Here is a 23,563-nt window from a genome sequence, read left to right on the forward strand (position 1 = left end):
CTTCATCAAACTCCCAAAATCAGAAATACTGTGAATGTCCTGCTTGGAGACCTGGATGAGCACAAACATGTTTGTAGACACTATTTTCAGATTTTAAGCACTGTCAACTCCAAAGTACCACCCAAATCCCTTATTAAAAGCTTTGCTCAAAGCAGGATGTGGTTAAAAATTAGATGAAACTTCCATTCTAATGAATGACGAAATTTGAGGTGTTTAATATAGACTTTTTTAAAAAAAATCAGACTTTTCAGCACTTTCCACTGAAGAGCAGATGCAAATGGTACATTCTGCTTCCAAACAGTTTAATTACTGGGGGAAAAAAACCTTCTGGAAATGTATTCTTGACCTTCTCAAACAGCAAACTTGATTTTTAGCCTCTCAGAGCAGGGCTGGGCAGGAGCTCCAGTTGCTGTTGGGGAACAGTTGCACCTGAGCCTCAGTATTGACTGTGCTGACTTTCTGACTGGAGCCCTGTGCAAAGATGAGGTGAAAAGCCCCGTTCAAAGAGCAAGAAGGTGGAGATAAAAAAGCCCTGCAGGTTTCCAAAGCATCCTGACAACAGTCTCACCCCTTTGCCCACTGTAAATGCTTCTGTTTGGCACAAGGATACCAATATCACTGTTTGGTAGGCGGAAATTTTGGGAAGTTCAAGGTGGTTTCAGTAGGTGGCATTAGAGTAGTTAGTAGCATAACAACATACAGTGAACTTGCCCCCTCTCCCTCTGCCCCACAGAGTTCCCTCCCAGGCTCAGCCTTTCTAGACCTTGTAAAATTCAGGCCACTCACATAAAAATCTTAATCCAGTCATGAGATACAGCATTTCAGGACTGGAGGCCATGTTGTCTTTCTCTAGTTAGAGGATAGGGTAATAAATTTTCTCCCTCTTCTAGAGCCCTGCAAAGCCTGACTGCCCCTGCAGGGCACAGCCCCCTCTGGGCATGACCCAGCCCCACCAGTGCCTGTGAGCAGTGCCCCAAACCAAGGGGCTGCCCAGCAGATCTGCCTTGTCAGAGCCAGGGCTGCGACTCACAGCAGCTAATCCTGACAGCTCATCAAACATCTGAACTAGAGAGCTGGTGCCAGCTCTTCTTCAGCCACGGGGGAGGACAGTCACCCGCAGCTCAGGGGGAGCTGCCCATGCTGGTGGCATCAATGGCACTGATGGCATCAGGGAGCATCCCTGGGGAGGGCACTGAGCTGCACTGGTGCTGCTGGGCAGGGTGGGTGCAGGCACAGAGCCCAGTGAGGCTCCATCTCATAATTGGCTTTGTGGTTGGAGGCCACACTGAAAATAAAAGAAAGCAGCCCATCATTTTGGGAGGACCAAAACACACTTGATGCTTTTTTATGAACCCCAACAGCAGCAAAGATGTTGGTTTCAAAACACGGCTGTAACATGGGAATAGTAACAGGAAACATTTAATATTAGAAAGACTGAGATGAAACACTCTTTAAAATCTCTTTTTTGTATACAGATCAAGTGGTATGACTAGTGCCCCTGCCCTCAAAATACATTTTTTTCCAGAGAATTTTCTCTTCTGGAAGAAAGCTTTGTTCCTTCCTCCTCTGCAAGTGAATCCTCACATTTCTCCTTCTCCCTCTCTCATGTGATGATACTTTTCTCCTGCTACACCTCTTGCCCTGCAGACTCTTGTTTGCCCTCCTCTGCTTGCACTTCATTCTCCCTGTCACAGTCTCTGCACATTCCCTGTCTTCTTCAGACCCCCTGGAAGGAAACCTGCCAGTCTCCAAAACACCAGCTGCAAATTGGAGAGAGTGCAGGTAACTGAGCTGCTGCAGAGCCCTCTGAGCAGCTCCCTGTGCCCCTGGAGCTCAGGGAGGGTGGGAGACTTTCCCACTGCCAAACGATCTGCCCAGGGGATTGGTGCTGCAGGAACAGCAGTGAAACAGCAACACCCAGGAGCAACATGAACTAGTTGTAGCTCTGTAAGTCCTGATGTGCTCTTGGTGGGGAAGGACACCCTTTTTTATTTTCTTTTTTTCTCCCACCCTTAAAAAATTAGAGTATTTAAAAACACATATTTAAGAATGCTTAAAACACCCTAAGGAGGTGAACAGAGGCAACCCTACCTGTAGGACAGGTATTTTGGAGAGGGTTTTGGAAGCATCTGAGGTGTTACCCTCTGATCAGGTGTTTGCCCCTGTGTTATCACAGCTGAAGGAGCTGATTTGAGGACCTGCCTCAAATCCCTGTGCCAGAGGGTGCTGGGTGCTGCCCCTTCACAGGGCTTTGAGGCTTCACCTCAAGCCCCGGTGCTAACAAACTCTTAGCTTTAATTTTTTTCAAGACTTTGGATTTCACTTCTAAATTTCACATATCTTACATATTCATACAAACATTTACATGAGGGTATGCAAATCAGGAGAGTTCTCTATATTGACATCCAGGTACCTAAATGTGTGCAGACACCTGCATACTTCTCAGGGTTCTTAATTTAACCAGAGTCTTGAAAAGCCTTTTCAGTTGCAAAATGCAACTCTGAGCTCCACTTCCCATGTGCAAATGCAGGGCCTCTGCCAGCCCCAGAAGGTGCTGCACAAACGGGGCATGTACTTTCCTTTTGCTTCTTTTTCTTTGCAAGACCACAGCGTTAGATGATAGTTTGGCTGTAATTTCCTCCACAGCTTATCTCTTTGTATTGTACTGGTTTCCTTTGCATTTTCATCGCTCTCTTTCCTCTTGTAGCTGATCAAATCATATCACTGAATTTACTGCATTTCCCCCCTCCCCTATTTTTTTCTGTCCGCTCACATGCACCCATGGCAAGCAGCAGCCTGACACAATTTGACATCTCCTTGGCTTCCTCATTTCAATATTAACTGTTTACCAGAAGAGAAACAGGTTTGGGGTTGGGGTGCTGAGCACATGCATGAGTCTGTGTGTGAGCAACAGCTTCTCTGCCGTGTCCCTTTGCAGCCACAGGTTGGTACTGGAGCCACTGGGACTGCCCCGTGCCCCTGGCACTGCCCCATGCCCCTGGCACCAGCCTGGCTTCAGGAGGGACAGGTCTGTGGGTGAGCTGCTCTCTCTGCTTGGGCTGGGCAGTGCCAGGGCTCAGGGTTGTGCCTGCTGCTCTCAGCCCAGAACGGACCTGCTGAAGGCTCCTACCCCTCCTCAGAGCAACAACAATGACACAGCTGCAGTTTAAAGATGCTTTTTGGGTAAGTGAGCATTTCCTATGTGTTTCCTATATTCAGTGTATCTGTATTTAAAAATATTTTAAAAATACAGCTTGGTTCTATATATAGTTTAAAACTAATTTAATGCTGTTCTGTGTTCTAAATTTAGTTTAGTAAAAACCCAAATTTGTCTCCAAGCAAAATACTGTTGGGTGGTGTGTTTGACCCTGGGCAGAGGAGGTGCACTGCAAAGAATATATCCAGTCCCCATGCAATGACTGACATTCCCAGTTCCTGTGTTAGGTCCAGAAACCGCTTCTGGAAGGGACATGGATTGTCTGTCTCAGTCCCAAGGAACTGGAACTGGGTGCCCCCAGCCCAGGGGCAGCTCCCTGAGCAGCTGAGCCCCTGCTGATGCCAGGCTGAACTCTGTGCTGTTGGTGCAGTGCACAGGCAGCAGCTGCACAGACTCCCCTGCTCCGTCCCTGCAGAGCCCACCCCGAGGGGCAGGAGGGCAGCCCTGGAGGGCAGTGCCCACCCAGCAGCACAGGCAGGAGGAACCAGCAGGGGCACTGCCCCAACACTCACAGCTGCCCTGAAACCAGTGGACACTGAAACAAGGAGACACGCTCTGGACTTGTTATTTGACTCTTGGTTAAAACACTTTTGTTCTCGCTTCCAAGCTCTCTCCCCACAGTTAGAAGGTGAAAATACTCAAGTTATTTCTCTCTTAAGGGTAATCTGAGGTTCTCTTGCAATTGAAAAATGAAAGCTCAAACCCCAAATTCTAACATTGCAAAGCTGGGTTAAGAGGATGTTATGTGGTTGCCTATTGTCTGGGCCCTCATGTACCCATTTATCTAAGACTGCTTTAAAGAAAGACATGAAAGTATATGAATTCTTCCTGCCATTTCAAGGCTGTTCTTTTTGCTTGTGCTCTCTTTCTCTCCACCCACCCTTCAGGGTAAAGCCTCTCTTGGTAGAAAACAGAAGGGCAGAGGCAAAAGCACATTTCAGGGAACCACTGTCCTCTGGGCACTTCCAGGAAGTTGTCCTCACCCCCCCTCCAGCACCAGATTTGAACACTTAAAAAACTAAAATTGCAATGAGGTAATACAAAAGTCAGTGTTATTTTAATGCCTGACCACAGGTCCATGAGAGTCTCCTGTTTTACCCAGCTCTGTCCTGCACAGGGCAGTGCAGGGGGGACTCAGCTGTGAGCCAGGGTCACCCTGGCAGCTTCAGCTCCTGCACTGATGAGCTTGGGGAATGTGCCACGGGACTTTTAGAGCTGGTACATTTGGGATATTTACTTTTCAAGGTCTTGGTCTTTAAGCAGAATGAATCAGGCTATGGGAGTAGTGGAGGGTGATTAATGGCAGCTGACAATCTGGCCAGGCCAGTTCTTCATGGCTCTTCTTCCCTAAACTTCTGTCCTGGGCTAAGTCACATTACTGTGACTCAAATCCTTGCTTAGCTTTGAAGTGAACACCTTCCTCAAAGGAAAGCATCTCTGGGTTTAATACTTTTTGGCTGGAAATGTCGTTATTGCCCAGCTTGACTCAGAGGGCAGGATGTATCTGTTTGCAGGATATGCAATAATAAGTCTTTTAAAATGAAAACTTACAGGATATTGCACAACACAGCACAAGCATGCAGCTTGCCCCCTGATCACAAGATCAGCAATTATTTTTGCATTCATAAGGCTCTGTTATGCCCATTAGTGAGAGGAAAATGTGTTTGTGTGGTTTGCTTCAGTGAGCAATTATCTCCTCTGTTTGATCTGTACCTTGAATGGAAACGTCTTTGTGACGGAAAACCAAAAAGTGTGTTTGCACCGTGGGGGGTGACTCAGTACAGATCCCCGAGCTGGAATTGCTGCCCAAGGACCCCCCGCACCCCCTCCCTGTACCTCACCCTTACCAGGGACCCTGAGCAGCAACTCCCTGCTCTGCCACCAGTGAACTTTTGGACATGCAGGAATTTCTTCAGTGCCTACCTCAATGTAAAAAATGTAAAGAAACCCTAAAATCAGGAGATCTTCCCCCAGCTAGCAGAGAAAGAGCACCACTGACTCCTCCCTAATGGTCTTCAGATTCCTAAGAACAGGGTGTCCTGTCTTTCAGGAAAATGCAAATTGTTCCTCACCCAGGTTTAAATTTTATCCTCTCTCCCCCTGTTAAATGTAGCAGTGATAGCACTATAGTAAAACTTTCACACATGTGTCTTTGCTTAATTTTATTTCCTTCATAACATGGCCTGGGCTAAAACCTGTGCATTTTTTAATTACAATTTTTATTTCTATGTCCTCGATCCAAAATGGTTTAAGGGACAGTTGCTCAAAGTCTGCACTAAAATGTGCTTCTTAACAGAAGTTTTCTATCCTCTGATAGTATTTTTTGGAAGATATTAGTGAGATGAAAATTCAAATTGGGTTGATAATCAGTGTAGGGCTAATGGATTCATATTGTGCTGGGCTGCTTACAAGCAGAGCAGATGTTGTCTGTCTTCTGCAGCATCACCTGGGACAGGAGGGGAAGCTCCCACATTAATGGGGAGCAGGTCTGGGATCCCAGCCGAGGTCTGTGCTGACAGGGCTGTGTTAACAGCTGAGTTCTGAGCAACAGCAATTGCTTTTGTTACAAAAACCACTACCAAGAAAATCTTTCCTTCTCAGTCACAAATACTGGGTGTCAGCCTCACTCAGTGTTCCTGCACTCATCCTTTGCTTTTCCTCTGCCACTCCTGTCACTGCCTTTCCCTTCTGTGTTGTTTCTCTCCAATGAGCTGCTCAATGCCCCAGTCCCAGCCCAGGAGATGCAGCTCTCCCTGGCCAAGAGGCTGTGCTTGCATCATGTCCAGGCTTTGCTGTACCCACCTGGGAAGGGAGACTGTCAGAGGCTTTCAGAGGAGCTCCCAGGTTTTGGGGCAGGCTCCAAAGCCCCAGAGCTGAGTGGGACAGTCTGTTCTCTTGAACAGTTTGAATCACACTGAAGAGACCAAGTCAATTTCCAAAATGTGCTGTGGACTCCTAAGGTACTTAGGATTTAAAAGTACATGCTTGCAGTGTGAAATGCTTGTTCCTTCTCAGCTGTGGGATGAGCTTGGGGCTTGAGGATTCTCATAGCTCAGGTTTCAGAGTGTGAGTGAGAGATGGGCCAGCAGAGCCAAAGCTGAACACTGAGCTGGCACAATCCCCCTCCCTGCCCTGCTGCAGAAGGGCCTCAGCACATCCTGCTGTGCAGCAGTGGGGATGGGCACACACTGATGCCAGGGGAGCCATGGGGGGGCTTCAGGAGAGGAACCTCTTACAACGATGCTCAATCTCTCCTGCTTTGACTTCAGGCTGTGTTCTACCTCAGGTTCAGTGCAAAGCTGACTTTGTAGGTGAGCCTCTCAACTCCTACTGTAGCTTTTCCACACAATGGTCTACTACAGAGGGCAAAAAAAAAGATATAATCAGCTTCACAAATAATTTAACTTCTTATGAGACTCCTAACTGGAACCAGAGTGCCGAGAGGAGCATAAAAGTCACAGTAAAACCACTTTCTAGAGTCACTGGGCAATGTACTGAAGAAATACACCACTGACTGACTCAAAATAGGCAGGTTTTTCATCCTGGGAGTGGCCCTGCTTTCCTGTGGAGGTTGAGCTTTGCAGGGCCCCTTGTTTTGCAGCAGGTCTGCAAGGGGGAAGTGAGAGTGGGCAGGTTTGTGGGGCCAGGTCCTGCCAGCTCTGGCACCTGAGGCAGGGCTGGGCTTGGGCAGGCAGGGCTGGGGCTGGCAGACCTTCCAGCCTGGCATTCCAGCTTTGCCAGGGGTTCCCATCAAGTTTGATTTGAATTAGAATGCACCAGTTGCCTCTGCCCCTGCTGACACGAGGCCAATGAACACAAATGATCTCGGGGCACGTGGGTGTGCCAGGCTGTGCTGGCAGCTCTCCCTGCCCTGCTCTGGGCTCCAGCAGTGAGACAGGGACAGGTGGGTGGCCACAGCCCTGCCCACCCCCAGGCCAGGCCACCCCTGAGGGGTGTGTGTGGGAATGGGCACTGAGGGGGAACCAGCCTGGAGAGGCTGAATGGGTGTCCAGCTGATGTCTGTGTGTGCTGTGGGGTCACTGCAGCTCCACACGAGGGGCTGCTCTGCTCCTTTTGAACATGTCATTCCTTCCCCATCCCCCCAGTGCCCTGGGAAGGACACTGGGCTCACTGGGACAACAAGAAGCACCTGTGAGGGGGGACAAGGACAACAGTCACTGAAACCAGAGGAAATCACACGTAGAAAACCTGGTCAGTTGTTGTGGCTTTGGAAACACCGATGCTTCTCAGGTTACTTTTGAACAGAGCACAACAGCTAAAAGGAAGCTCAAATGAACCAACACTAGATGAATTGGCTTACAGAAAGTTCATTTTAGGTCAGTGACTGAAATAATTAGACTACATAGGTTTTATTACAATTTTCTGATGACAATGCTGCAGATGAGCAGTTTTGACTATTTAAATTGGTTGATTAATGAAATAAAGTCACTGTGACAAATAGTTGGTATTTTTACACAGTTGTATCTGATTTGTTTGGATCCCTCCTGCTCTGCAAAAGTTATTTGGTTTTGCTTGGGCTCAGAGAAATGGAGGATTCTTATTTATGCCAACTCCAAGTGGGTCATGAGTATGTATTTTAAATATGGAGTAGGTGAGTCCAACTCTCTCTTCACCCACAAGGACACAGACCCATCTCACCACCAGCAGCTCCACAAGCACTTGTCACACACAGCTTGAAGTGGAGCCTCAAATACATCAAAGGGTGTCCTCTGGCTTGCTGAAGCAGCTGTTGAGGTGCATTTTCTGGTGGCAGAGCCACAGAATAGCTGAGGTTGGAAGGGCCTGAGGAGATCCCCAGGCAGCAGGGCCAGTCTCAGCACCCTGTGCAGCACCAGCTTTGGGTGTCTCCCTGATGGAGACTCCACAACCTCCCTGGGCAAACCACTGCAGTGGCTCACCACCCTTACATCAAAAAGCCGCCTGATGCTTAAACAGGACTTCTTGAATTTCAGCTGGTGCCCACTGCCTCTGGCCCTGGCACAGGGCACCCCTGAGAAGCCCTGGCTCCCTCTCCCCTCCTCCCTCCACAGGTATTTATATGCCCTGAGCCACTTCTGCAGGCTGAGCAGCCCCAGCTCTCTCAGCCTCAGCTCCCATGACAGATTTTCCAGGGTGAATCTCAGAGTCTCCCTGTGAACCTCCTTTCCACATGTTTTTTCCTGCCTGCCCTGGGTGATTCCCAGCCTTTCCCTTTCTCCAACAAGACTCCCACTCTGCTCCTCTTCCTTCAGTGTGTGCTGCCTGGGGACACTGACCTTGGGCTGCTTTGCAGGCACAGGGCAAGGCCTGGAACTTCAATCCAGTTCCACTCATTGCATGTTGTATGAAAGGCAAGTCAGGCTGTTGAGTTATATTTCAGCTCCCTTTACATCAAAGAAAACCTTTTTCTGAGTTTGTTTTCATGCCATGCTGTGGTGATGCAGATTCTGGCTGGCACATGGCACAGAAAACACCGGTTTCATCTCCAGTTTAATCCAGGGTTTATAATAAAACTTCTCTCAGCAGCCACAGTCCAACAGAGTACAAAGTTCCTGGTGTTGCTCTGTGGGAGTTTGGGATTTGAGGTGGGGATGAGGCTCTGCACAGGCATCACTTGTGCTGCTCAGACAGCCAAGGTGAAGACACAAAATCATGTGGAAAATGCACATCTAGATCCCAACAGCTTTTCAGTTCTCCAAAGAATTGCTCTTGTGCTGTAAATGGAGTTCAGTGCTTCTTCAAAGTGGTGCAGAAATGGCATTGAACAGGATTGAGGAATTGAAAGGTTCCAAAGCTCTTGGTACAACTTTATCCTTGCTTGGAATGCAAGGCAACAATCTTGAGAATAAAGTGAAAATGTACCAGCTCAGTCTACCTTGGACATACCACCTCCTGTTGTTGCATTCAAGAAAACAAACAAACAAACAAATAAATACAAGCTTTTTTTCTTTAAAGTAAGAGCTTCTCAAATCAAGAAGCTATTCAGTGCTGCTCAAAAATTGTCCAGACCTCATCTATCCTTAAAATGAAATAAAAATAAAAAATCAAAGGTGGGGATAAAGCAAAAAGGAAAATAGATGGTCAGCAGGCCTGAGATCTGAGTCTCATCACTTCATGCTATTTGCAGTAGGTGCTGTAATTACTGAAAGGTTATTAACAAGTCAGGACTGACAAACAGCCCTGGGGCTGCTGCAAAGCACAGTGGAAATCCTCTTTTTTCGATGAAAAATTTCATGTCTGGTGAAGATTTTCTCTGGAGATGGAGGATTTAGTGCAGTTTCAAAGCAAAGAGGAGGAGACCAGACTCATAAACTCCCTCTGTGGTTCTGGGAGCTCTGCAGGGAGGGCACAGTGAGGAACAGGAGCTGGGGCTCTCCCTGCCCCCTGCCCCCTGCCTGCAGTCTGGGCTCTGGGCATCCCTCCCCTCCTGCCTCCAGCTCCAGCCACAAGGCAAACAGCTGCAGAGAGGAGAGATCAAAATGCAATTCCTGTTCCCTGGTGGGCAGCAGGTGGGGGATGGTGTCCAGCTGAAACAGGGCTTGTCTCAATCAGATCTGGTTGATCCAGAGAAGATTTCTTTATTATATCAACATGAATGTGCATTTTTGGTGTTTCTGTTGCTGCTGTTTTCAAGAGGTGAAATGTGGACTTTTAAAATCCTATATAATAATTTGCAGGACAAGAAAATTGTGTCTTACTCTGCTGTAGACGTGACAACAGTTCATTTTTTACGAGAAGCTGCTGAGTTTTTCTGGTTAATGGACAAGGCAGTTTGGAGGGATTGGACACCTCGTGTGTGACAGTTGGGCTGATGAACAGTTTAACAGCCCAGAGGGCTCAATGCAGCTGTGCTGGGGCACTGCTCAGTGAGCACTCAGTTAGGGAGACCTTGCCCACTTCCCAAACCTGAAGAGCTTGCAGGAGGAAGGGGGTACATCCAGCTCACTGACTCAGCAATTCTGAAGAATACCAGCATTAATCCACTTTTAATTATTTTTGTATAAGGCAGGAAAGACACTTCTGCTGGTGGGAGCAAGCACAGAGAAATGCCTCCCATGGTTGTCCCACCTGGACAAACTCCACTTACACGAAACCCTCCTCTTTTAAGAGTTTCTGAAAACTTAAATTATTTTTGCTCTGTTGGATTGCACAGCTCCCCAGGTCTTTGTCCACACTAATGGTGTGTGAGAAGGTGTTGCATCATATTGAGTAATTGGACGGGTTGAAAATGATTATTTAGGTGGTGAAGGTCTCCTGTAAAATGGAAATGATAACACCATAACAATCCTCACTAAGAAGAGAAGTGAACCTTTAATTCATTCCCCTTGTACAGCAAGACTCTGGAAATATTTCCTCAAGTTTTACCCTTCTCCCTGGCCAGGAAAGACAACTAACCAAATGCCTGGCTCGTGGGGGAGCAGAGAGTGCAGGTGCAGGGGGGTGTTGTATTTAGTGCCTTTCTCAGGACTAACAGGAAACAAGTCGAAGCTTTCCAAGACAAAGAGGAAAAATTCACATAGTTTTTAAAATAAATGAATGTAGCAACTAATAAGCAGGTCTGTTCTCAGTGGCTCTGTAAGACCTGGTGAACAGTTGCCTCTTCCCTGAGCAAGTCAGGGGTTGTTCCAGGTTTCTTCACCCCCAGAGGCTGGGACCGAGCCCACAGTGCAGGAGGAGGAGAGGAGCTCTCTTATAACACAGAAGGGACCTGGAAGTGGATGAACTAAAGAGGAATAGAAACAAAAGTAATCTCTGACCATTATTTTGTATAAAACAGAAGTATCCTCTACTTGTAAGATTCTAGTTCTCCTTATTTTACTTCCAGTTTCTCTTGTGTAGCTCATGTTCTTCAACAGAAGGCTGAAGCAACATCTGATTGCAGCAGTGCCAGGTTTATCTGTCCTGCTCCGGAAGGACATGGCACAACAGTGGGCAAGGCAAGGGCAAGTGCCCACCTCTGGCTGCTCTGTTGGCTCCCAGGAAGAAGCCACCTCCCTTTATGGGTTTAGCTGTTGTCTGAAGTCACCACATGGAGAAATGCAAAGGGCTGCTTCCACCTCAGACCTGAGTCACAGCCACATCCAGCTCCCATTTCAAACTGGGGAGGGATTCTACTTCTTCCTGTCCCACTTCTTGCCATCCCCATCACAAGGGTTCTAGCTGGATTTTCTGAATGGATTCCCAGCTCTTTGTCACACTTCATAGCTGTGTCCTGGCACAGGAGCACCAGAGGACTGAACTCTGTGCAGGAGGAGCAGGCCATGGCCTGGAGGTGGCCAGAAACCCCTACCTGCAAGAACTTCAGGTCAAGGATGAAGTCAGCAACAACTCATGGAAATGGGCAAATAAAAGCATGATCTCAGCCTGGTAGAACATGTGCAACTCAAGTCATGTGCATTGTTTTCCCTGGCTGCTTTATGATAGTTGGAATGAAACAGTAAATTGGCACCATCTCAAAATGAGAAGAGATGCTCTTCTCCTGCTCAGTACAAAGAAGGGGCTCTTGCCAAACAGCACAGCACAAGGTTTCCATTTCCTGACTTTGCTCATGCCTTTTGTGAAAGGTTCCCACACTGACACATTATGAGAGACAGGCAGCTGAAAGGAGGGAATTCTGTCACGTCTACAATGCTCCATTTCTGCCTTCCAAAAGGCAAAGCTCCTTCTATGAAATGTTTGAAAGAAGCTGAGAGTTCAAAGGTCACTGTTACATTCTCCAGTCCTCTGGCTAAAACTTGAAGGACTGATATTGTGCTTAATCATGCTGTGAGATGTAAAGATGCTGCTATGCAGAGGGAAACAGAACACTTGTACTTTTTACAAAGAGACAAAAATTAAATTACAGTGTTTCTGCCCTAGGAAACATCATGCGTTCTTAGAATATTATTTAATCAAATTATTAAGAAGGGATGCTAAAATGGGGGTAATAAGCACAAGCAGAGTCCTTTTATTAAACTGGAATTGAGACTTTCCAAGGCTGTTCCCTGACTGCCATTAGTCTGCCAGCAGCAAAGCACCTGAAAAAGGGAAAAAGGCTTTTGTACAGCCATCACTTTGTAGCTGTGCAAATCCTGGGGTGATTAAAACATGAAGAGACCCAAACAACATGCTGTGACTGTAAGAGCACCTAATACATGACCCATGAGCAGTGCAGGATGCCAGGGAGGGTGAGGGCTCAGGAAGCTGAGGAGCAAATTCCTCTGTCAGCAGAACTCCAAACCAGCCATTTCCTTCAGAGAAAACAGTAGAAGACCACTGGGAAGCTACTTGTTTGCTCAATGTTACCAGTTTTGCAATGCTGGCCTCTAATCTGTGACATCTCAATTTCAATTTTATTTCTGGGTGTCCCAGCTGCTGCAGGTTTCAAGTCTGGCAAGAATCTTTGCCTTCATTTGAAGCTGAAGCTGCCTGGCCACAGGGACAGTGGGGGTGGCAGTCAAACAGCTGAGCAGCTGGAATGGTACAGAGGCAAAGCTTTTTCCCTTTTGATTTTTGAAGGTCCCATTCAAGGTTCACCTCTATGCTACATCTGGAAACAAATACCATTTGCTCCCCACAAAGGTACTGCATCTCACATTTAGATAATAGGCTGCAGTGAAACTGCAAACTCAGCCTCATGTGGAAAATGCCCAAGTCAACTCCTGAAAGGATCACAAGAAGTCTCAAGATAGTCACCTACTTCCTGAGCAAACAATGATGTTTCTGATGTGCAAAGTGTGAATTTCAAGAAGTGACAGAGGTGTTATAGAGCCAGCTCCAACACACCTGCTCTTTTTTGCTTTTTCTGCTTACGTGGGAAAAGAATCATATACTTTTAAACAAAGTATTGTGTTTCTAATCTTGTATAAATTCTGTAGTCAGTTCAGTCTTGCAGAGCATGGGCAGCCATCACATTCCCACCCTTTCCAACCAGGTTCAACCAGCAGGAAAAAGGAGCTCTTGCACAGCAGAGCAGTACACAGCATGGCCAAATGCTTTGAACTCATCAACCACACGTCCCATGAACATTTGTAGAAAAGGACTCGTGTCACACCCAGCACTGGTCAGGGGAGATGCCCCACTTGGGGTTTCTGCTCATGCTGTTCTGGGCACCGTGACCTTCCCCCAGGTGTGTGCTCAGCTCTTCCTTTGGGGGCTCAGCTCTTCTCAGCTGCTGACAAATTTCCAGGACAAGGCAGTGAGGGTCAGGCTGAAAACCTGGGGTTGGGTTTTGCAAAAAGGCTCTTTAGTGTCTCAGTGGTGCAGAGAAGAGCTGGGACAGCATCTCCTGTCTCAGGAGGCACTAAATACCAACTGCTTCTCATGCACCAGGACCACATCAGACCCTGCACCCTCCTCTGGAGAGGGCATTTAAACACTCATTGGGCATCAGACACATGAACAGTGGTTCTTACTGCTGATTCTAGGACAGCCTGAACAGCACAGAAAGAGAACAGTAAAACTCCTAAGACGCTTCGTATCATGAATATAGTTCTAGAAATACCAGGAAATTTTAAAGTACTCCGGGGGAAACAACCACAAACCATAAAACATAAAGCAAGTGATTCAATGACAGTGAAAGGCCGTGGCATGACAGCAAATGTGCTGCAAATGTGCTGCCCAGTCCAATGGACTTGGAGATTATAACTTGAATATTAGATCTGTTTGCTGCTCACCTGCAATATGGACTAAGCCCTTGGCAGAGCACTTGACAAGGAGACTGACAGATCAAGAGAACAAGGTCTAGAAACACTCTTTTTAAGCAGAGCCAACACAGTGGTGTGATGGAATGATATAATTAATTGATACGACTCAGAACAACTCACTTTCAGTCCAGGATGAGACATTGTTGGGGGAATGTGTGATTGCAAGAGGTTTTTCCATGCCCCAGCCTGCCCACCCCCGACGTGACCCCGGGTTCAGCATCGATACCTGGATGTCTTCTCACAGAGACAGGGGCCAGGCTCCAATGGTTAAAAACAAAAATGGTCAGACAACTTAGTTAGGGGGGTAAACAAACTTATATAGGGTTTTGAGGGGTACACGAGGACAATAACAACTTGGGATAGGCTGAGGGTCTCCAGTCATGCACCGGTGGGCTGCTCCCATTTGCTCCCATTTGTTCACGTGGCAGGCACGACTCCCTTGGCGTCAACAGGTCTATGTTTACCTGGGGTCTGGGGTTGTTTACCTGGGGTCTGGGGTTGTTTGCCTGGGGTCTGGGGTTGTTTACCTGGGATCTGGGGTTGTTTACCTGGCTCTTCAGGCTGCTTCAAGGTCATGCTGACCTTGCCAGCCTGTCAGCTCCTGACGTGGGCCGTGCAATTCAGGGGCAGAGGCCAAACCTCCCCTTCAAGACATCATGTGTGATGCCTCTGTGCATAGAAAGGATTTCTTTCTGACAGTTGAAAAACATACTGGCAGAATGATGCTTGTTCAAAATTCCCTGTTCCCTGTTCTCTCTAAACTTCCTCCTCACACCAGTAGTTATTTCCTTTTTGACTCTGGAAAAGTGAATCTTACATTTTTACTTTACTAAAATTGTTATGAGTGTACGTAAATGAAACAAGATATGATGCAAAAAAAGAATTTCAAAGGTACCTATAGCAGATTTTGTTTCAATTGTTTTTCTCTTTTGAAAATTTGTATGGACCCTTCATTTGGATGAGTTAACAACATATAGCATTTTTAGTCCAAACCCACTTGAGAACACTTCTGGTACAAGCCTTGGAAAATTATCATTAGGAGCAAAGACAAGGAATAAGCTTTGATAGCTAAATACTTTCAAATTTAAGAGAATGTGTGGGGGTTTTAAAAGAATTTTTGAATATGAGCAAATAGTACATTTCAAATAATTCCTAAATGAAGGCTCATTAGTGTAAAAGAGCTCTGGTAGCTCTGGGGTAACAGTCTGTGCTTGTACCAGTGTGGCCCCTCTGGGAGCTGCAAACCAGGGAACTGTGGATTTCAATACTGTTTTTATTCCCACAGTGGCTCAGCTCTGCCCTGCCACGTGCCAAGAAATGCACCCACTGCCTGCTGCCCAGTTAGGCCTTTTCCAGCCCTTCTTCCCCACAGGGTGGTGGCACTGCCTGCTGTGCATGGGCCTTGCTTGCCCCAGTTCCTCCCAGAGGGGCAGGTTTGCAGGGGAGATGGTGGCACCTTTCCTGCTGACAGCAGAGCTGCAGCTGTCAGAGCACTGCCCAGGCCAGGGTGGGGTGGGGGCACTCCCCAGACAGGACACACAACTCCAGCTGCCAGGGCTGCCCTGGGGGAGGTGCCACATCCTGCCAAGCCAGTTTATCCTGCAGGAGCAGGCAGAGGTGTGAGTTGTGGTATGGAAACTACCTCTAAATAAACCCTGGATGGGCAAGCCCGGTCCCAGGATGGGTAGAAATGCTCCACAAAATCCAGCCCCAACAGAAAAGCCACAGTTCCCAAGCACAGCAACAATGGCTTGATCAGTTCACATCACTTTCTGACTATTCCCAGTTGGACGTGCAAGGTGGACCTTTCATGAGTGCTTTGCACACAACCCTGGCTAGTTTGGCTTCAGTTCAGTCCATTGTAAAAGTTGTGAAGTAAATCCCTGCCTCAATGACCAGCACAACATTTTAGTCTCTCCTCCTTGAGACTATTGCAATAGTAACCTTTAGTCAGTTCAGAATGTGGACATTTGCTCTTCAACAAGCCTTGCAGTTCCCTCTGAGCACCAGCAGCCAAGGCTCAGGGGAATCTGCTCTGAGTAAGACTGATTGTCAGTGACTTAAAGACACAAGACTTGGCAAAAGGTTACTCAGATTGGTGCCACCAGGAGGGAGGAAGAAACGATGTCATCCCCCGGCAGTCTCAGTACTGAACCTTCTCCCCTCTGGGTGGGGAACCACCACCATCATCTCCCCTGGCAGGTTCATTCCAAACCAGAATCCTGGGAACCTCTCCCTGGTGGCTGCAGGAACAGCTCAGAGCCAGCCCTGAACGGGCTGCTCCCCAATGAACTCCCGATGTTTACCTGCATCATTACCCATGGAAAAACTCCTCCCAGGCAGTCCCAAGGCACAGATCTCTTAGGAAAGTGCTAATGGGAGGGAGTAGCATCGTTAGACCTCTAAGGGAAAAAGAAGTGGAAAGAAGCAAGCTATCCCAGTGTGCTGACTGTCAACTCCTCTGCTTGCAGCCTCCCACACCTCCTTTCAAGTATTCCAGGAAAAGCTGCTCTGGTTGAACTAAAGCAGAGAAGTTGTGTTTTTCAGTCATACACCTCCTTTGATATTCTTTTGTCTCTGGAGGAACAGTGATGCTCATTGCACTGGAGGGGAGGGACATTTGGGCACGGGAGAGGAGGTGCTGCCTCTCCCTTAGATGTGATTTTCCCCATGAGAAGAAAAGCCCTGGGCTGAGGTACAGAGACACCTGCACAGTATTAATGATGAACCTCAGGAAACCAGGACTCTGTCTGTCACAGTGGAATCCCTGGGTCATGCACTTTCTTACTAGTGATTATAGGTCTGTTGGACAACAAGGAATAACTAATCTTTTTTATTAAACAAAGATTTAATTTTTTTATTAACAAAGATTAAATCCTCTTTCATGGCCACACACTCTCACTAGAGAGAAATTACTGATGGTGAGACAAATCACCCTCTTCCAAGCAATAATCTAGATTTTGGTGTAAGCAAATGATGTTTTACACATTTAATGACTGTATTTATTGTCTAATGAAAGCATTTTTCTAATTTCTAAAAAAAAAATAAAAAAAATAAAATAGTTCTTTGAATATTCATTAGTTGTTACAATCATCACAAAGTCCCAGCTGAGAGGTACCAACCACTCTCTGCAGCTTGAGAGCCTTTGCAAAACCATTCAGTGCCAAGCGCAACACAAGATGGTACATGGAAAATAGAACAGCAGTGAGACAGCTTAGTGAGGCTGATGGCTGTTTAATGAGATACAATCTTGCTGTCTGATTGTCTTGACAAAGAAACTGGGTCTGTTGTGGTGCTACACGGGAAACCCTTAAGAAACTAGAGAAGAAAAAACAGGACTGAACAGACAGAGCAGCAGAACCATAAAGTGGGCACAGACACTGCTCTGGGGGAGTTGCTGGTGGCTTGTGCCAAAAGGGAAATGCCTGAGCTGGAGGAAGGGATCTTGAGATTTCGTCTCAGGAACACTTTTATTCAACATATTCATTGGATACTGGTTAAGACATTAAGAATGGCCTGGAAATAGCTGTGGTTGAAACCAACAGGTAGAATGAAATATTGTACAAGAGGTAACTGATAACCTTCAAGCCTGGGGTAACAGAAAGCAGATAAAAATCAAAGTTTCAAAGTGTAAAGTGAGAGTAAGAGATCAGTAGCAAAAAAGTCCAATACAGTCTGGGATCTTGTTAAATAAAATAGCAGGAGAGGAGAGAATTGCAGGCAAATCCATAGATCATGGCTCAGTTAGATGTCACTGCTATGATTTGATAGTGGAAGAAGGTAAATGCAATCCTCTGATATACCAGAAGTATTTCTCAGAGAGCAGACATTAATGCCATGGTACAAAGCATCAGTTAGTCTTTGCTGGAGTGGAAAAGCATCATCCTTGTCCGACAGGGATTTATTCAGCCTTGAACAGGTGCTATAACAACACAATGGGAATCAATGGAATGAAAAAACAGTATGTCAGGAAAGGGCAAAGGAGGTTTGTTTGGATGCAAGAAGAGGTTGAGAGGGGATGCAGTTGTACAACACATGAAAGAAGTAACAGAGCTGTTGAAATGAAAGGGAAATGTTTGTGTAAGTAAACTTCTGCCTAAATGGTTTGTCTCTCTGTTGTGGTTGGAAATTCAGAAGCAATGTTGCAGGGTGAGTGACCATGGCAACTTCCACTGGTCTGAATGTGGGCTGAGGCACTTCCTCTGCCCTCTGCAGCCTGTGACGCTCCAGAGGTGTGTGCTGTTCTCACCACAGCCACATCTGCACCCTGTGACACATCAGAGGTGTGTGCTGTTCCCTCCACAGCCACATCTGCAGCCTGTGACACACCAGAGGTGTGTGCTGTTCTCACCACGGTCACATCTGCACCCTGTGACACACCAGAGGTGTGTGCTGTTCATGCCACGGTCACATCTGCAGCCTGTGACACACCAGAGGTGTGTGCTGTTCTCACCACAGCCTGGGAGGCTTGGAGCTGCTGCCTGGGAGGCTTGGAGTTCACATCCTTTGGTTCCTGACACAGGGGCTCCACATTCTTCAGGAACACAGAGCGAGGACCATCAAGTAAATCCTGGATGGATCCTGCTCCAAAATGAAGAGAGATAAAATGAGTGCCTGTGGTAGAAAGTCCTTTTGAGACCTGTGTGTGCCTGGAGCCAAATCCCTCTACAAGGGGCAGCCAGAGGGACAAACCCCAGTAAGTCTGGCAGGCAGGAGCTGATGCCTCCATCAGAGTTGATTCCGGCTCTCCTCTGGGCAAGGCTGCAGTGGCTCCACAAGTTCAAGTCTTCCTCGTGTTAGCAGGCAAGGGGCAGAAAGCAAAACTGTGGAGTGAGGTGCTGTCTGCTTTTAGTATTGCACTGCTTCTTCCCCTCGCATTTCATGGCTTAGAGCAGCATGTCCCAAAGGCTGGGTTGGGTCCATGAGGTGGTTTTGTCAGGCCCTGGAAGGGTCCCTGGTCAGCAGGTTGATCCCAGCAGGCTGTGTTTGTGCGAGTAGTTTTGGGTTGATCATGAGTTGGTGCTGCATTCTCTGTTCAGAGAATTGAGTAAGGGATCTCTGAGGTGCAGAATTTGACATCCTTGCATTACAACAACTGTGCCAGTTTAAAAGAGCTGGGGAAGACACCAAGTGAGTTTGAGCATTTACTGGAAAGAGAGATGTTGACCAGAAAGAACAAAGTGACTTCACAGTGTGGTTGTGGCTCTCCCATTGTTGCTTGTGGCAGTGGCTGAGTGCTGGGCTGATACCAACCCATATATTTTCACTTACCTCTGGGCAGCATTTCTGGGACAAGGAAACTGTGTGTTCAGCCATGGGAAGTAGCTGAGTGCACCTGGAAACACCCAGTCAGAATGCTGGAATTGTGGGTTGGTTGTGGAGCGCCTGATCAGAGCTCCTGCCAGGCAGAGGAAACCATTTGTAAGAATTATTTTTTTACAGCAGTCATGTCTTCTGCCATTTGAATGTTCCCCCAAAAAAAGAGAGAGGGAAAGTGATGAGTCCATTGCCAGGATATTACCAAGGACCTTTCCTGCTTTACTCTATGAAAGGCAAAACTTGCTGCTTCTCATTTATTTCACAGCAGGATCCCTCCCTGGGATGTATGTGTGTAACTTGCCCTTGGAAACATTAGGAAAACTGATGGTTTGAGGCTGAGATCCTGTTTCCTAAGGGGTGATCATATGCATCAGGCAGACATATGTGATCCTATGCATCAGACAGACATATGTGATCCTGTCATTGTCTCGTGGTTGTGACAGTGGTAACAGTGGGCCCATTGCACCCTCTCCATATGCTTTTATCTACCTCATTATCTCTCCTGGCTCTGCAGTGCAGACACTTTGCTGGTAGAGACATTTGTCTGTGTCTCCTCTGGACCATTATCCAACTGTCTTTCCTTCCTCCCCACTGCTACTGATAAGAATGTCCATTAGGGAAGAAGGAATTACTGCTGTCAAGAAACTGTAGCACCAGAAATGTTACTACAACCTGTAGGTTTACAGAGATTATCTGCAGAAATTTATCCTGGCTCTTGCAGAAGCACGAAAAGCCATTTGCAGGTCTGCAAACCTCCCCAGAAGCCCCAGGGCCACCAACCACCATCATCCATCCCCAGAGTTCCCCTTTCCTCTCCAGGCCCAGCAATAAGGAAGCAAAGCTCAAGTGCCCAACAGTTGCTTGCCAGAGGATCTTTTCCAAGTCCTAAGACTTAAACAGTTGTCTTCTTCCCAGTCATGGTGGAAAGCAATAAAGTAACCCATTTATTAAACGATAACTGCTATGGGGATGGTGGATGGATGTATAAACTGCATTCAGTTCATCCAGCAGCAATTGCATTGTAGACAAACTGCTTGAGGGAAGGAACACACTCATTCCCTTTATGGTTGCACAGCCCATGATTTTACCATAATGCTGTAACATAAAGCTCAGACAACATTCACCACTACATTTTCAATAACATTATCACTTTGTACTGGTTAACTGAGGCACTCAAAGGAAAAATGGCTTGTCCTGATCCCGTTGTGAGTCAGTGGGAGGAGCAGGAGCACGACAGAAATCCTGTGTCCCTGTGTTACAAATCCTGCCATGCAAACACTCCCCTGCCCAGGTGGCACAAGCACTGCCCCATGGAGAGATATTTGTACAGATTGATTCTGACCATTCTCTTTAGGAAACATATGGAAAGAAGTTCCTAACAGCTACTACACTTCTCTGCTCTGCAAAGGTCCCACACCCAAGGCTGAACATGACTCCCCATAAAAGACAGCAAAATTTGTGACCTACTTTGTGTTTTCAGCATTAAAAAATAAAGTTGATTTGAGAAAAACTTTTACAGAAGGCTCACCTGTTAGGATTTATACATTTTCAATCTAGCAAACAAAGACAAATTTGCAGGTACCAGCTTCTAAGATAAGAATAGAATTTGTCTGGAGACCTCGAGCTGGTGTAGAAGCAAGAACCAAACCCTGCAGAAACCCTGTGGAGTAACATTAATAGAACTCTTTTCTAAAGTTAAAATGAGTTGCATTGGGACTGTTTGGACCTAGCAATTTTTTGGGAAATATGTATTACTTAATAATGAGCTATAGCTGTGTGATGTTGGATAGTTTGCATGGTGTGTGTAGGTTTTAAGATTGCGTGTAACTGTGTGAAAAAATAGTTCTAAATATAGTCCCTCCTGAAACTCGAATATTCTTGCATAAGAATAGTTTAAATATTGTTAATGTAAACATAGTTGCCCCTTCTCTTCTTCTGCTCTGCTTCCCTTTTTCCACAACAACCCAGTAACTGTAACCCATGACGAAGAGGACTGAGAAATAAAATACCAAAAAGGAAAACCCTTAAAACTAGATGCAGTCAAGTGATTTATTTAAAGATAGGGGTTGAAACTCCTGAAAGCCCCTAAAAAGCTCAGTTGAAAACTGTGTCTCTTCAGTTCAGGCATTGTGACACTCACCCATATCTGCACCCTTAGTCCTGGGCTAATCTAAAGGTCTGTTTGGATTCTCCAGGAAGCTGATTTGCTCCATATTGAAACCTGTTAAACCTGCAAACTCTGTGCACAAATGAGCTCAAGTCTTTTTCTTTCTGTCTTCAGTGCAAGGAGTTCACCTCCCACACTGGCTATGATGTGCTTGTGCAGCGCCTGCTGGAGGGGAAGAAGATGTGCAAAGATGTGGAGGATTTGCTAAAGCAGAGGTATGAAAATCAGAGTGAAAAAAGGGTGACCAGCCTCCTGTTTCTGTCCTGTCTGGCACCTGGAGAGGAGCACTAGGCTGTTCCTGAATTAGGTGGTGGCATGAGTTACATGAGTTTACCTGATTTGAACCCCAGCCTTGTGATGTGCTTTGTGAAAGTAGATAACAAATAGAAATAATCAAAGATTTGAGAAGAGAAAAGGAGATTGAAAGATTGAGAAACGCAGAGCTCCATGAAGGCCCCAGTCATTGCTGGTCTGGAATCACACAGTAGCACATACAGCCACAAGCAGCATTTCTGCGTTTCCCCTTTTACAGGAAAAAATGACTTGCACATTTCTGTTTCTCTTTGAATGTTCTGTTGCCACAGGCACTGTTTCAGTTTCCTGCCACTACCAAAAATGAGCCATTTTTCAAATACAAAGCTACATGAAATGCTGCCTAAAGCCTTGCCCAGACCCCCAAGCCAGCCCACATCGTTTGCCAACCTTACCAGGCCCTGAGTAACAATGATGTGGTTTATGTTACTCCTTTACCTGCTTCTTGGTGCTGCCCAACAGCAGCTGTGGGCAACTGACAGTTTGGTGTGTGAGAAAATACACTGCAGTACTGCTCTGGTTCCTTTGCCATTCATTTTTGTACTTCTGATTTAGAAAAACAAGTCTGAAATTTGGATCTTTTTGAAGTGGCTTCGCTGTTTCAGCCATGAAGCACAAGGCACATCCATGCTCATGCCTGAGTGTAGGGAAGACCACACAGTCTGGATTATACATCAGGCAGGCAGTCCTGGAGCAGCCCATCCCAGCACTGTCTCCTCAGGAATATTGCTCTGCCTTCCTCAGTCACAGCTGCTCTTTCTCCCTGTGCTGCCCACATGCAGTTTTTGGTTCAGGGTTGTGTTCTGGAGGCTGTTTTTCAAGCCCTGGGACTTTGGAGGGGTGTGAGCTGTGAGTCTGAAAGGTGAGTGTTTCACAGCCTGCGAAGAGTCTCCCATCAAAACCTGAAGCTATTTGAGCTGCTTTTCTTGACCACCAGTGGAAACCTTTTCTCTTGGGGCTTGTCCTGAAGCCACACGTGCCTGATGGCAGCTCAGCTGCCACTGCTCAAAACGGCTCCTTTGTGCCCCGTAGCACACAGGGACCAGAACTGCAGCTCAGGCCCTGGAATTCTGCCCTGGAATTCTGCCCTGGGAGCTGCACATCCTGTGTTTCTTTCCAAAACATTACAGAGGCTTCTGCAAGTTGCAGGATAAGGTTTTTCCAGGTTTGTAGTGGAGGCACAAAGGACTTTCCACTAAGTAGAAAAAATGCACGGACAGTCATTTTGCAAATGTTTCCATGAGCTTTTTTACACCCCCAAACATTCCAGTGAGTGTGTCTGTGTGTGTGCATGGGGAGGAGCAAAAGGAGCAGAGAAGTGGGCACTGAGCTAAGGAAGAAGGTATGATTTTCAGTTAGTTTTTGGTAGATGTTTCTTTGAGCTTGTCCTCATGTCATTCGTGGGAATGACCTAGGAGAAGATCAAGGGCTGGGATGAATCTCTGTTCCCAGAGGCTGCCCATACCATGGCCTTCATGCTGGAATTTCAACAAGGCCTCCTGCAGCAGCTGCCCTGAGTCCTGAAACAGCTGCCCCAGCCACACTGACGTGAGACCAGTTTCCCATCCATCCCCTGGCCTGGCCTGGAGAAGGGACTAGGAGGTGTGGGAGTGAGAAAGCAGTTGTATTCCAGAACAAAGGCCTGGATCTAAAATACAAAATACCTTCCAGGTCTGGACAGCTGCAGAGAAACCTGGAATCTGTGTGTGAGAGTACAGGAAAGTGGGAAAGGCAGCACCAAGATGTGAAGGGATGGTGTCAGCCTCCTGCCAAATTCCTCTGACCCTGGGCTAGTCCAATCCCATGCCTGAGGTTTCAGGAATTTTTGGCCCAAGGGTTTTACAGGATCTGGCACTGGCTTAA

General features: G+C 46.8%; 1 protein-coding gene across 4 annotated transcripts in view; it reads left to right on the plus strand.

Annotated features, from left to right (window-relative positions):
• The first annotated feature begins 2,495 nt into the window (after nt 1–2,495).
• PSTPIP1 (proline-serine-threonine phosphatase interacting protein 1) overlaps nt 2,496–23,563 on the plus strand; it is a 53,879-nt gene continuing 32,811 nt past the window's right edge. The window contains exons 1-3 of one of the 4 annotated variants that reach the window (XM_071568559.1): nt 2,496–2,551; nt 2,939–3,183; nt 21,503–21,603. In XM_071568559.1, coding sequence (XP_071424660.1) covers nt 3,151–3,183; nt 21,503–21,603 — 134 coding nt within the window. In that variant the 5' untranslated portion in view covers nt 2,496–2,551; nt 2,939–3,150. The other 3 variants (XM_071568560.1, XM_071568561.1, XM_071568562.1) reach the window with 3 other exon arrangements.

The sequence above is a fragment of the Pithys albifrons genome, chromosome 13, assembly GCF_047495875.1.
Source record: "Pithys albifrons albifrons isolate INPA30051 chromosome 13, PitAlb_v1, whole genome shotgun sequence".
Classification (NCBI taxonomy): Eukaryota; Metazoa; Chordata; class Aves; order Passeriformes; family Thamnophilidae; genus Pithys; species Pithys albifrons.